Genomic DNA, 14,914 nt, shown 5'->3' on the forward strand with positions numbered 1-14,914 from the left:
CTCACAGATCTAACTCTAATGTAGACCTCTCTCCTTCTGTCCAAATTAAAATCTTGGCTTCTCTCTGACATCTCCTGGATGTCTAGCCATCAGCTCCAACTCAACATGGCTAACACAGAGCTCTTAATTTCCCTGCCTCTCTACCTCCTCTCTCATTTACTATGTACACCACCACTATCTTGCCTTTTACTAATGCCAGCAATCTGAGTGTCTTCTTCAATGTGGACTCACTCCAGGTCCTCAGATTCCCCTATGTCTAAATCTCTCAGATTCTGTCCGTATAACATAGCTAAGGAACAGCCTTCCTCTCCATCCACCGAGTTACAACTCTTATGCCAGCTCTCATCATCTAGTGTCTCAATTACTACATCATCATTCTCACTGACCTTGATAAATGGAATTGCATCCTTCCCCCCACAAATACCCATTATGAATGCTGCCACAAAATCATTTTCCTAGTCCACTGCTTTGATCACAGAATCATATAACTGGAATGGACCTTGAGACATCATTTAGTCGAGTCCCCTGCACTCAGGGCAGCAATAAGTATTATCTAGACCATCCCTGAAAGGTGTTTATCTAACCTGCTCTTAAAAGTCTACAATGATGGAGATTCCACAACCTCCCTAGGCAATTTATTCCAGTGCTCAACCACTCTGACAGTCAGGAAGTTTTTCCTAATGTCTAACCTAAACTTCCCTTGCTGCAATTTAAGCCTATTGCTTCTTGTCCTATCCTCAGAGGTTAAGGAGAACAATTTTTCTGCCTCCTCCTTTTAACAACCTTTTATGTACTTGAAAACTGTTATCATATCCCCCCCTCAATCTTCTCTTCTCCAGACTAAACAAATCCAGGTTTTTCAATCTTCCCTCATAGGTCATGTTTTCTAGACCTTTAATAATTTTTGTTGCTCTTCTCTGGACTTTCTCCAATTTGTCCACATCTTTCCTGAAATGTGACGCCAAGAACTGGACACACTACTCCAGTTGAGGCCTGATCAGCGTGGAGTAGAGCAGAAGAATTACTTCTCATGTTTTGCTTACAACAGTCCTGTTAATACATTCCAGAATGATGTTTGCTTTTCTTTTTGCAACAGTGTTACACTGTTGACTCATATTTAGCTTGTAATCCACTACAACCCCCAGATTCCTTTCTGCAGTATTTCTTCCTAGGCAATCATTTCCCATTTTGTATGTGTGCAACTGATTGTTCCTTCCTAAGTGGAGTACTTTGCATTTGTCCTTATTGAATTTCATCCTATTTACTTCAGACCATTTCTCCAGTTTGTCCGGATTATCCTGAATTTGAATCCTATCCTCCAAAGCATTTGCAACCCCTCTCAGCTTGGTATCGTCTGCAAACTTTATAAGTGTACTCTCTATGCCATTATCTAAATCATCAATGAAAATATTTAATAGAACCAGACCCAGAACTGATCCCTGCGGGACCCCATTAGATATGTCCTTCCAGCTTGACTGTGAGCCACTAATTACTACTCTCTGGGAACACTTTTCCAATCAGTTATGCACCCACCTTATAATAGCTCCATCTAGGTTATATTTCCCTCATTTGTTTATGAGAATGTCATGCAAGACAGTATCAAAAGCCTTACTAAACTCAAGATATACCACATCTACTGCTTACCACTCTCCTCAAGGCTTGTTACCCTGTCAAAGAAAACTATTAGGTTGGTTTGACACAATTTGTTCTTGACAAATCCATGCCGACTCTTACTTACCAGCTTATTATCTTCTACGTGTTAGCAAACTGATTGCTTAATTGTTTGCTCCGTTATCTTTCTGGCTACTGAAGTTAAGCTGACCGGTCTGTAATTTCCTGTGTTATACTGCCAATCTATAAAAAGGGAAATAAGGACATTTGCCCTTTCTAGTCCTCTGGAATCTCTCCCATCTACCATGACTTTTCGAAGATAATTGCTAATGACTCAGATATCTCCTCAGTCAGCTCCTTGAATATTCTACGATGTATTTCATCAAGCTGTGGTGACTTGAAGACATGTGTACACAACCATGTCACCCTTCACTTTGCATCCCTCCCATGGATTCCCCCCTTCTCAACTGCATGAAATATAAGAGACTTGTCTTCTCTTTCAAGACCCTTCATGGCCTATCCCCACCCTACCTATCATCTTTCATACCAAGATGTCGACTCCGGCCCACGACAGCAGTCTCTATCATCCATTTGTTATATTTTCAATCAAACACCTTCATGATTTCTCCCATGCTGCCCCTCGTGATTGGGAGGAGCTCCCCATAATCATCTACAAAACTAACACATACTCTTCCTTCAAAATCCTCCTTACAACTCCTTTTCCATTTTGCCTACAAAAAAACTTGACAATGGCTAAGATGCTGGTGTGCTGAGACCATTGCCCATCATGCTGACCACTAATGTATCATTGTTCCTTTGTACTCCTCATTCATTGTCCCTTGTCCTACACTTAGATTGTAAGCTCTTTATGACAGGAACGATCCTTTTCTTCTGTGTCTGTACAGCACCTAGCACAGTGGTGTCTTGTGTCTATGTCTAGTGTTCCTATGTAATAAGGTAATACAAGTTAATAATAATACAGCATATATAGTACAGTGTGTGTGAACATGTTAACACAGGAATATATATTCGATGTATACACGTCAGAGAGAAATGTCACACAAACCTCTCTTTTAAAGCACAGAACACCACACACTCATATTTAGTTTCAGGAAAGGACAGAAATGGACTCCATTCGTTAATGTCTGTACAGTGCTTTAGGATCTCCTGATGGCAAGGTACTATTCAAGGGCAAAGAATGATTACTACTACTTTATTGTCAGGCTGTACCTCTTACGTGCCCAACAGCAACACCAGTGACTGTATAAGATTGCAGACCTGTTTCTCAGCATTAGTCCTGGCTGATTCCTCTTGTGCTAGCACCATTTCCCGCTCTGCAGTTATCTGCACACTCTCTCTCAGCGCCTCTTCCAATTCTTCAATCCGATCATCCTTTTTACGCAGGTTATCCTGGAAAATGATGGGAGACCAGGTGAAGTAGACTAATTTGGAAATAAGAATCAGAGCCCATTAACAACCAAGTGCTATGCCAACTAAATAGCTGCTCTCCCTCCCAGGGTGCAATTCCACATCAAAATATCTTCGCAAAAAAGGAAGGAAAGATGAAGTGAAGGAAGGAGGAGGAGGAATTGATAATACAGTGAAGGAAAAATCTAGCAAAGCAAGACAGTTGTGCTTGCCTCTGCAACTGTGGTACCACAATCCTTTCAGATCAGACAGCACAGGTATGAGAGGGTTGTTTGTAAAGAAAAGGTTAGTGTGCAGTTCCAAAGAAGCTTAATAGCCAGCAGTGGTGGGACAATAGCAGGCATTTGGATTCCCTCATGCACTCTCACAGGCAGTTGTGGTAGAAGGGAAACATAGCACTGCAGCTTTGCAATTCACCATGTCCAGATGGAAAAAAATATTTTATTTTCTGAAGCAAATGTTAACCTAACAAGAAAACAGGACAGACGTCTGTACAGTTTCAGCCAAGTCTAGCTTCAGTTTTTCATCAAATGCTGTTGCATGAAAAACCCACTTGAAGTTCTGGTGGGAAGTCCAGTTTGGATTTCAGGCATCTGAAGTGTAATATCCCCATATACTTCATTCTTTGATTAAGAATATCTTCACAGCTGCAAGTTTAGGTGTCCTGCATATATTCAAAGGCCACTGAAGTGCACTACAGGGTCAGGAGGAAATCAAAAACTACCTGTTTACACACACAATGTAATTTGGAAATAGTAGTACCAAGGGAACTAAACTCCAGTTTTTACCAAGAGAATCTGCTCATAAGAGATATTTCTGACAGTAAACGCACATCCCTGACTTTGCAATGATGACTTGGCCACAAGATTGAAAAACAAGCCACTTTAGGCTGGTCAGGATACTTTGATTTCTTGAAGTGTAGCAGCCGCTGATTTAAAAATCACCAACTAAAACAAGCAAGCTGGGGACACATTCCATGCATCTCTGGTGTTGCAGGCTACGTTAGCTCACACAGTAATCACCAGCATTAGAGATCTGATTTTACAGTAACCACAAGAACGTCAGACTCGCTGCAGCAGTAGGCCTTGTAATGGAGGGATCATACTCTCTCATTCATATGAACATCTTGCTTCTCACATCCCACTTGCTATTTGATAAGTAGCTGAAATGAGGGAAGAAGCAGTGGCAAATCTATGCCTTTGTTTTCTGTCCTTTCAGATCTTGGTGTTGAAATCCTGCCACTGTTTCTCTGGAAGTATTTTACAACACACAAAGTGTGAAGAATAACAATTGATTCTGAAGAGGTTTGGTTCTGAATCTGCCATTCTGATAATGTTACTAGAGTTTAAAGAACGATCTTATTCCTAGATGCCCATCCCATCTCCAAGGAACTGGGCTGTGTCCCCCACAAGAGCTGAGCAGTGCAGATTGATGCTGGTTCTCTCTCAAGCTTGTCACTTCTAATCATCCTGTTCCAATACAGCTGTATATCAGCCTGCCAAGAGAGCTGTGCAGATCTCTAGCACCAGTGCCAAGTGGAGACAATCCAATGGGACTTGTGCAGCCAGTAGGGCAGGCTACAACACTTGGCTGGCTTTCAAAAGGGAATTCAAGATACTTTCCTATAGTGCTTGTTGTTCAAAGAAGAATGTAAATGAAATGGATTTACAGGGGGGCAATGGCCAGTTCAGTTACAATAGAGTTTCCCACAAAACTAATGGACAGGTTTTCACATTAAAAACTTATGCTGCATGAGTAAGATTTCACCCCTTGTTGAGTCCTTTTGATGCACTGAGAAAATCTTCCAATGTTCTCAAAACTACTTAGGGGTTGCAATTAGTCAACTCAAAGTCTTCCCCTCAAAAAAGAATGAAGTTGTGAGTCCCCCAAAAAATCTCATCATAGAGTGTTAATTCTGCCAGACTTGAAAGATGTTTATTAGCTTTTTTACATTACGTCAATGTTGTTGACTACTCTCTTTCAAATCTTCTCCCTGGTTAGGCTGTAGAGTTTGGGACTGTCCATTCCATTTCACTGCACAGGATCTGGTAAGGCCCATCTAAACAGCTGTGTGCAACTGGAAAGTGGTTTATAAGAAGGAAGTTGGAATATAAAGTTAAATCTACACATACACGCTCTTCTGTGGCCAGACAAACATTTAAGAGCTCCAGGTACCCAGCCTAGTAAATTGCTCCATTCAGAAAAGTAAACTTTGGAGGACAGAAATAAGAGCTATTGGTGATGCCAGAACATCTGGAACAGTGCTATGGTACTTGCATGTGAAAATATTTGCCGCTGTGTCTACTTGGAAACTGCTATTTGAAATAAATGTGAGAAAGATATTTTGCATATTAATGTTATCAGCAAAATCTCGACAGCATGTGTTTAATTACTTTCCCTAAAATGTCACTCAGACATACAAGCATCCTCTGAAAACATTTATGCAAATGTTGGAGTGCTAGGCAATACTGGAAAATGCAGTGTGCATTCATGCAAACAACTGTCAATAAATCACCCTCTTCACCTTCAACATATAAGCCACCTAGAGTCTAGTCAGTAAGTAGAGTTTAGTTATAACTTTGTTCTTCCAGTTTCTCAGACAAACGGGCTGAGAAAAGTCATGGGAATTTCCTCTAACTCATAGTCACTCCACATGAGCCTTCTCACCTGTCCCTATAAAACGATGTCGATGTCAGAAATGAGTAGCAGAGCCTGACAAACCCACACAGCACTGGTATTCCAAAGCATAGCACAGTGAGTTTTTGTTAGACCAAGGAGCAAGGAACAGAATAATTGATGCTGTGGTCTATCAAAAATTTTTTTTGGTCCGAGTTGTTTCTAGATGTAAAACATGGAACTGGAGAGAAGAAAAAAAAGCAGTTCTGTAGTAAGTAGCAAACCCAAGTGATAGATGGGGCCCTTTATGGGGGGGGGGGGGGGAATCTCTCTTGCAGGTTTTCTGTTTTGCACCTAGATAGCACAAAGATTGGGCAATTTATAAAAACCTAAGAGAGAAATCTCCAACCTTCACCAGAGAGCTACATGCAAACAGAGGAGGAAAAAGTCATCTTGTGTGAGTTTCTGAGTTTCATAATAGTTGATATATGGGGGTCACAAATAGATTTAAACATTGCCCTTGAAGAAGGAAGAAATAAGAATGTTTTTCACTTTCAAAGTGGATCTGAGTTGAATGGTGAGTGACATTAGCTTTTTGGTGCTTTGATGACAAACTTGAGTAATATTCAGTAGTTCAGCAAAGTGACAAATAGATACAAATCAACATTTTTGTCCTCTGCAGAAACATCTACCACCTCAGTATTCTGCACCATGCTAACAATACTAACAGAACAGTTATAAAATGGTAGAGCAAACTGCAACATACAGAAATTATATGTAAAATGTTCCCCAAGGCCATCCTTACAGAAAGAAAAGGTGGGTTGAGAAAAAGACAGAGATGGGAGCAGGCCTTTCGGAAGGTCAGGTTCCCAATTCAAGGGTCACAGTCTTAGGCTGAACCCCATTGTGGGTTGTTTTTATTTTTGCTTTCTATTTACATAAAAAATTTACTTTCAGTAACCCTAGGGGGAAAAGATATTACTGACTGCAACTGTCTTTTTCCTACTGAATCACTCCACTGATTTATGGTGTCCTTGTGGAAAAAATATCAATTTTTAATTCTACGGATGTCCTGGGAAATTCAAGATATATTTCTACCAGCCATGCACCAAACAGCAGTCGTATATAGGAGCAGAATTGTCACAACATTACAACATGATCAGAAGCAAGACCAATACACCTCTTTGGATGAAGGAAATCAGATACAGGGCATGGCTCAATGTAGTAGAAGAAAAACAACAATCACATGATTTTTCAGATGCTCATACATCAGATGAGTTAACTGATTCACTGGAGTAGTGAACTGGAGTGGAAAAAAAGCTGTCTGGTAAATGCATTCACTACATTTTGATATTGATGGCAAAACTGCAGGTACATAAAATAAAAACAATAAATTGTCAGTGCCTCTCCCTGAATTATACAATGCATCATTTGGCATTTTGACCTGCAATAAGCTGAAGTTCTGAGAGTTTTTGCAGATTGACAATAGTTTCTGCCTAACTCTAAGAACACCATTCAGAAAATGCTGTTAAAATTATGATGAGAAATTCCTTCAAAGTGTCAGTGCACGTGCATGCACACATATATAAAATAAATAGGAAAATGTTTGAAATTAAAAGTATAAAAATAAAGGACCCATAATTTAAAATGCTTGACAGGAGAAGTTAATGAAACATGGAAAGAAGAGAACAGCCACTACTGCACTACTCAGAACAAAATCTCTACAATCACCTACCTCAGTGAGACAGAAAGCAGGGGGAGGGGGAGAGGACAAACATCCCCCCGCACCACTGTCAGATAGTATATGTCTGTAAAATGTCATGCCAAAGCATGTGATGGGAAACGTGTTTTTATCACCAAGAATGAATTACACAGAAGCTGACACACATGTTAAGCATTGCTAAAAAACCCACGGTGGGCAATGTGGATGGAATAAATACAGATGAAACTAATTCCATTGCTGGAAAACAACTGAACTAAGTTTGTGAACTTAAAGAACCAGCACAGAAAAGCAGCAAGAATTGCACACAAAACTGTAGACCTCTAATGGCTTGCACACTGATTAACAACAGGCAACCATATCTAGTTCCAGAAGAGTATAAAGCCCCACCAGTGGGTCTGAGATCAGAGAAACATCAATGAAGTCAAAGTCCCTTTTGGGGTAAAATTACATCAAACAGAAGTAATCCTAGTAGCAAAATACAACTACATCTAAATGCTTCTCCCTAAAATACATATAAATTGAAAAATACCAGGAATTTACAAACTGCAAAAGAATAGGCATACTAGAAAGACAAACTAATTGTATACATAATCCAGTCACAATACCGTTTGGCCATGGCACAACTAATGTGAGCCAATTAATTCTTTTAGAGTTCAAGGGGAAAAAAACACCACTGAGAATAAAATTAAAATTAACTCAAGCACAACTTTATTCTTCATATTCCCAGAATTTATTCACCCTGTTTTGATAACTCATTTGGAAAATTCTTAACAAAACCCATGGAAGGATGCACATTACTACTGCAGCCTCAAGGATCGTGGCGACTAAGTTTCAAAGTATTATGCAAGGAATCTCCAACAATTGTCTTGGAAATCTGCAGAGTCAACCTTTGACTCCGTCAGAGTTTGTGTCCTTAGGTATCTTCTATGATATGACTCAAAGTTGTGACAATTTTTAAAAAGACTATCTGTGAAAGCGAATCAGCCATACTCAACATCAAGAGCAGTCTAAAGTACAGAGAGGTTGTACGTAACCATGGAGAAGCATCCTGACCAATGCTAACTGAAATAACAGATCTATTATAAAATTCTGTACTCCTCACATGCCTTGCTTCCCTCTCTGGATTAGCCTGAAAGTGGATTTCATTGCACCTTAGAAACTGGAATAAAAAAGAAAGAAAAGAAAGAAAGAGAGGTAGCTGTAGATAAGTGTTAAACAGAAGGCCCAGAATCAAAGTAAAAGGAAGAACAGGTTAAGACTAGTAGAAATTGGCAGTTTCTCTCTCGTATAGCTACCATGCCCTAGACACTTCTCTCCTGTTAGTTTAAGTTTGGTGTCCCGAACTTGAATCAGAATGGTATATTGATATTATAAAGGTAATTCTCACGAGTAAAAGCCTAGACAGACTAAAATTTCATGCCAATATGAACATCCAGGTTTACCATTTAGTAGTTCGTACAGGGTGCCAACAGCTTTAACATTTCACTTCAGTTGCTGCAAATTACCACTTCTGTATTTGTTAAAGCCAACAGGGGCCCTGATTCTGTACCACCACACTGGGTCACTGCCTCACCTATTGACTGACAGCCATTGCTGAGATTGCAGCTGGTAACAATGCTCTGAAATGAGCAAATAAGGCTTCTGTAATTGTGTTTTTGTGGGGGATAAGTGAGGGTAGACTACTGTAAACAGATTTCATCACCCATAAATCAGAAGTGTGACTCAGACTCCTAAATTCCTGTGGGTTTAAGGCAAAAGCAGCAACAGATGTAACTAACAGCACTTCAAAATATTAACAAGAACCTTGAACACATAAGTGACTTCCCTGATGACCCCCCCACCCTTCTGAACTCTGCTTCCTGACGTCAGTCCTGTCATCATCATTGTACTAATATAGCACAGTAGTTGTAAGACACACCTTCTTCTGCCCCACTTCCAATCCAAACATTCAGTAAGAAAGAGCAGTCAAAGAAACATGCATAGAAAAATGTCTAAAAAAGTTCATTCCCATCCTCCCTTACTTAAATTAAAAATAAAAATACTTGTTGGTACAGTAATTCTACAGAAGTGTTTACACAGTAATTAAACGGCTGAATTTACCGAATCTCTTCGTTTCTCAGCTACAGAAGATTATTTCAAAGGGTTTCACATTAATCACCCCAGACAAGCAGTCTCCTCCCCCTTCAACACTCCATGTCTTTTTCTGAATCTTCACTATAGTAGAGTAGCAGATTTATTTGTTAAGACTGAAGAGCTGCTTCCTTTAGAGCAAGCACCACTTACCAGATAGGACTAATATGTTAGAAGAATATTAATGCTAACCTCTGTTCATTTTCCTTAATGTAAAGAGACAGTAATTCCTTATTACCTTTACCCTATGCATTCCTCCTCCTCCCTCTCCCACCCCAGTAAGAGTTCATTAAAATCATCTGACATGTCAGAATTCAGTTACCAACAACCCTCATGCGTGCTGGGGGGAAAAAAAAACAACTGAAGACAGATGTATCAATGAAGCCAATTTCAAGAAAAGCAACTGTTTTGGGTGCAGACAGGATTCTGTTACACACCAGATTTTTTTTTTATTATTCTAAGGAAATGTTTTTTCTTAAACAGTAAAAGATGTCCTTTCTTCTCTCAACTCTTTTTTCAGTCAGTGCACAGATCAACTATTAAAAACTGAAGTCATGACAAGAGATGCATTTGATTCTAAAAATAAAAACCACATACATGTATACCGTCATACATCGTGTGTAAAATAATGAACATTAGATCAAACAGTATCAAGACTTTTTTTGGTTTGGTTTACTACATAATAACTAGGTATCATGCCTCTGGTCAATAGTTTAGTAACCATGAGCATAATTATAAGATGAAATAGCTTTTTCTTCAAAAATGATAGGCAGACATTTACATTAATTAAACAAGATGGGATACAATAATATACGATAATTAGATTGTGAGTTTCTTGCATTGCTTTGGTAGAGAAATCCTGCTTCTCCATAACTGAAAGGGTTCTGATAACATTTTAGTTAAGATTTGTTTTCTCAGGCGCTGATCCAAAGCCCATTCAAGTCAATGAGCATCTTTCCATTAACTTGAATGGGCTTTGGATCAGGTCTCTAGCTCTTCCCTGGCAGTTTATGTCTGACACCAAGGTCCATCTATTGTTCTTGATATAGAACTCAAAGATGTTCCTGATCTTCAATGCCACGGCTGCCTGCTTTGGAGGCAATATTAGAATCTCAAATAAATTAGAACCAATTGTTCAGGAAGAAAACGAATGATTTATAGGTGCTGCATTGCTCAGTTGATTTACTCATGCAGAATACCAACCTGTATATGAACTGTGGACCTGAGCACAACACTGAGAAGGCAGAGTTAAAAATTGGATTTTTAGATATTAGAATAATGAAAAGTCCTGAAAATGACCCAGAAGATGGACAGGACCAACAGAAGACACTAAGAAGGTTTTCTTTTTGGTCATTCATGGTGAATTTCCCGGACTATTTGGAGAGAAAGTTTCTTTTAAAGACATTTTCAGCTGTATGACCACCAGATTATGTAAATGTATGTAGATGTCTTCACCTGGGCTATCAAGATTACATCAGTATGGACAAAAGAAAATCTCTTGTAATTCTGAAAACATTCCCTTTCTGCACTACACTTAGGTGGACTGGATTAAGAGGAGAAAGAAAAATGTTTATTTTCCGCCTCACGTGATCGTACACTCCCGTTGATCCAAATGGTCTGAGGGATATCTGAAAGTTTTGGATAACGGGGAGTTCAGATAAATTAAAGTGATTTTAACTAACATAGGACAACATGGAGACACATTGTGGATTCAGTTAAATAGAATTTTTGGATAAGAGGAATTTGGATAATTTGAATAAAAGAGTTACTAACCAATTCAGAAACCGCTGCTCTTCAAGATGTGTTACACATGTCCATTCCAGTTTGGGATTTGTGTGCCTAGAGCAAGGACATCAGATACTTTTTCTCTCAGCGGTACTCAGTGGGACATTTGAGGGTCCCCTTGCTGCTATATGCCTCTGCGTGCAGATACAAAGGACAGAGATACCCCTAGACTCCTTCAGTTCCTTCTTGCCAGAGTTCCCATGTAGAGGGCAAAGAAGGTAGGTTCTGGAATGGACATGTGCAACACATCTTGAGGAACAACAGTTACTGAATAGTTTAGTAATTGTTTTTTCTTCTTCGAGTGATTGCTCATGTGCATTCCATTCTTGGTGACTCACAAGCCATAAGAACAGGAGATGTGATCATAGCCTACTTCAATAAAGACTGGAGAACAACTTGTCCAACTCTAGCATTGTCACTGCAGTCTTGAGCCACAGCGTAGCGGGAGGAAAATGCGTGGACTGAGGACCACATTGCTGCTCTACAAATGTCCACAACTGGAATGTGTGCCAGAAAAGCTAATGAGGCCAATTGCAACCTTGTCAAATGAGCTGCAACTCTGCTAGGCGGAGTGACATTAGCCAGATCATAGCACATGTGTATACAGGAGGCATTCCAGGAAGAAATTCTCTGAGTAGAGAATAATTGTCCTTTTATTCTGTCTGCCACTGCTACAAACAGCTAGGAGGATTTACGGAAGTGCCTGGTTCTGTCCAGGTAGAATGCTAGAACTCTTCTGACATCCAAGGTTTGCAAATGCTCTTCTTCCCTGCTTGAATATGGCTTTGGTAGGATACGGGAAAATAAACTGGCTGATTGATGTGGAAAGATGGCACCATCTTTGGGATGAACTTTGGATAAGGACACAGGTAAACCTTGTCCTTAAAAAAGTTTGTATGTGGAGGCCCAAACATTGAGGAATGCAGCTCCCCTATTCTTGTGACTGAGATAATGGCCACCAAAAATGCCACCTTCATTGATATATGCAGCAGAGAGCAGGTAGCCAGTGGTTCAAACGGGGAACCCATAAGACTTGATGATACTAAGTTCAGATCCCACAGGGGAACAGAATATTGTACTTGAGGGTATAATTTGACTAAGCCTTTCAAAAACCTTATGAACATGTCATTGGAGGAAAAAGTGATTGTCCACTTTAGGGAGGAATGTTGAAACAGCTGTCAGATGTACTCTGACTGAACGACCAACCAACTCTTGGTGTTTCAGCTACGATAAGTAGTCCAGGATATGTTGAACTGAAGAATGGACAGAGACACCCCATACTAGCGAGATCACATGGAAAAATGTCTCAATTTAGAGAGGTAATTAGCTCTTGTGGAAGGCCCTCTTCTATTTAGCAGGATCTCTTGAACCTCTTTTGAGCAAGACTGCTCTCTAATATCCAGCCATGGCGCATCCTTGCAGTTAAATGAAGGGACCACGATCTTGGGAAATTAGGTCCAAGTCTAGGGGATGTGAAACTGGAGGTTTCACTGACAGTGCCAGGAGAGTTGACAACCAGTGTTGATGGGCCTATGGTGGGGCTATAAGTATGACTCTGGCGTGGTACTGTCTTATCTTCAATAATGCTGTGTGAATGAGCAGGATTGGTGGAAAAGGACAGAGGAGTCAGCCTGATCATGACAGTAAAAACACATCTGTCATGTGACCCCATAGGGAACGGAACTGCCAACAATTTCTGTTGGACTTTGTTGCAAACAGGTCTCCTTGGGGAAACCCCACTGCTGGAAGATGTATCTGGCCACATCTGGACGAAGAGACCACTGGTGGGACTCAAACGATTTGCTCAGGTGATCTGCTAGATCATTTTGTACCCCCAGCAGGCAAAATGCTTCTAGATCTATTGAGTTGGCAGCGCTTCCAGAGTAGAGTCTTCTCTTGACAGAGTGGAGAAGAACAGGCTCCCTGCTGCTTGTTGAGATATAACATTGCCACCACGTTGTCTTGTGAGGACTAACAGGCTGCTTCCCCTGACCTGCAACAGAACTACTCAGTACAGCAGTCTGACAGCGTTCAGTTCTCTGACATTGATATGTAAGTCTAAGTCTTCTGAAGCCATAGACCCTGAGTCTGTAGAGAACCCAGGTGGGCTCCCCATCCTAGAGCAGACGCATCTGTCATTAGTGTGAGCATCAGCTGCAGGTGGGCAAATGGAATATCTATACATACACTGGCTGGATTTGTCCACCAACCTGGGGAGGTGTGGACATGGGAGGGCACTCCCACCACCAAGTCTAGCTGATCGTGATTTGGCGAGTAGACTGATGCCAGCCAGCCAGCCAGAGTAGTCTTGTGTCTTGGATCACATAGGTGCAAGAGGTCACATGTCCCAAAAGCCTCTAACAGTTTTGTGCTGTTGTGACCAGGTGAGAGTTCAAACATATAACAATTGATCACATTGCCTAGAACCTGGAGTCCGGAAGAAAGATCCTGGTTTGAAATGAGTCCAGTATAGCACTTATAAACCCTATCTTCTGGACCAGGGAGAGGAGAGTATTTTTCTGTGTTATAGTTCCAAGAAATTCAACAATTGAATGGATCAGGACAACAGTGCTCTGTGCTTCCAGTTTGGACTGGAACAAGTCAGTTGTCCAGACAGGGGTAAACCTCAACTCCCAATCTTCGGAGGAATGCAGCTACTACTGCCGTAACTTAAGTAAAGACTCCAGAAACTGATGACAGGCTGATTTTGATTTACCTGAAATTGGAGGTATTTCCTGTGAGCTTGACTGAATGCCACATGGAAGTAGGCATCCCTTAAGTCGAGGGCAGCATACCAGTCTCCAGAGAGAGAACAACAAGCTAGGGTGACCATCCAGACCTTTACCTTTTTCAAGAACCTATTGAGTTGACACACATCTAAGATTGGTCTGAGACCCCTCTGCCCCGCTCCTTTGCTGTTGGGATTAGGAAACAGCAGGAATAAAACTCCTTCCCTCTTAGACTATGAGGAGACTGTTCTATGGCTCCCAACCAAAGAAGAGATTGCTCCTCTTAGATGAGGAGCTCCTTGTGAGAGAGGTCCCGAAGGAGGATGGGAAGGGAGAGTGAGAAGGAGGGGCAGAAGCAAACTGGAGAGTATGTCCCACCTCCACAGTGCTCAAAACCCATTGGTTTGAAGTAATTTGGGACCAAGCACTGTGGAGGTGGGACAGATAGCTTGCGAAGGTGAGGACGTTTGGGTCTGGAGACATGGAGACTGGTATGGTAAGCTCAACCAGCACATCAAAATGACTAATATGTATTTCCCAGGTGTTGTCAAAGGCACAGAGCTGAAGTCAAAATAGCAGGAGGGGGAGGCCTACACATATAACCCTTGGATCTCTTTTTTGAAAGGTCCTGTCAAGGAGGTAGAGGAGAATATTGGTGCATCTTCTGGGACTGATAGTGCTTTCTGACTGGGGCAGGTTTGTACAAGCCTAAGAACTCCCAGGTGGCTCTAGAGTTCTTAGGAAGAGCTTGATTTCTGTCTGGCCCAAGAATAGAGAAGGAACCTCAATCAGCAAGTCCTGGATAGTATTCTGGACTTCTTAGGGAAGGCTACAACCAGGATGATCTGAACGTGGCAACCATGGAAGCCCTGGTTCTAGCTGCTGAATCTGC

At 40.9% G+C, this 14,914-nt stretch overlaps 1 protein-coding gene across 18 annotated transcripts in view; it reads right to left on the reverse strand.

Annotated features, from left to right (window-relative positions):
* The window catches only part of ERC1 (ELKS/RAB6-interacting/CAST family member 1), a 552,070-nt gene that overhangs the window by 226,512 nt on the left and 310,644 nt on the right, over positions 1 to 14,914 (reverse strand). For 14 of the 18 annotated variants that reach the window (XM_073320483.2, XM_073320517.2, XM_073320492.2 and 11 more), the window contains one exon: positions 2,890 to 3,021. The exons of 2 other annotated variants lie outside the window; for them this stretch is intronic. In XM_073320483.2, coding sequence (XP_073176584.1) covers positions 2,890 to 3,021 — 132 coding nt within the window. Of the gene's footprint in view, positions 1 to 1,738; positions 3,022 to 14,914 lie in introns of all 18 variants that reach the window. 2 more of the 18 variants (XR_012155894.1, XR_012155892.1) reach the window with 2 other exon arrangements.

Source organism: Lepidochelys kempii, chromosome 1 (assembly GCF_965140285.1).
Source record: "Lepidochelys kempii isolate rLepKem1 chromosome 1, rLepKem1.hap1, whole genome shotgun sequence".
Classification (NCBI taxonomy): Eukaryota; Metazoa; Chordata; order Testudines; family Cheloniidae; genus Lepidochelys; species Lepidochelys kempii.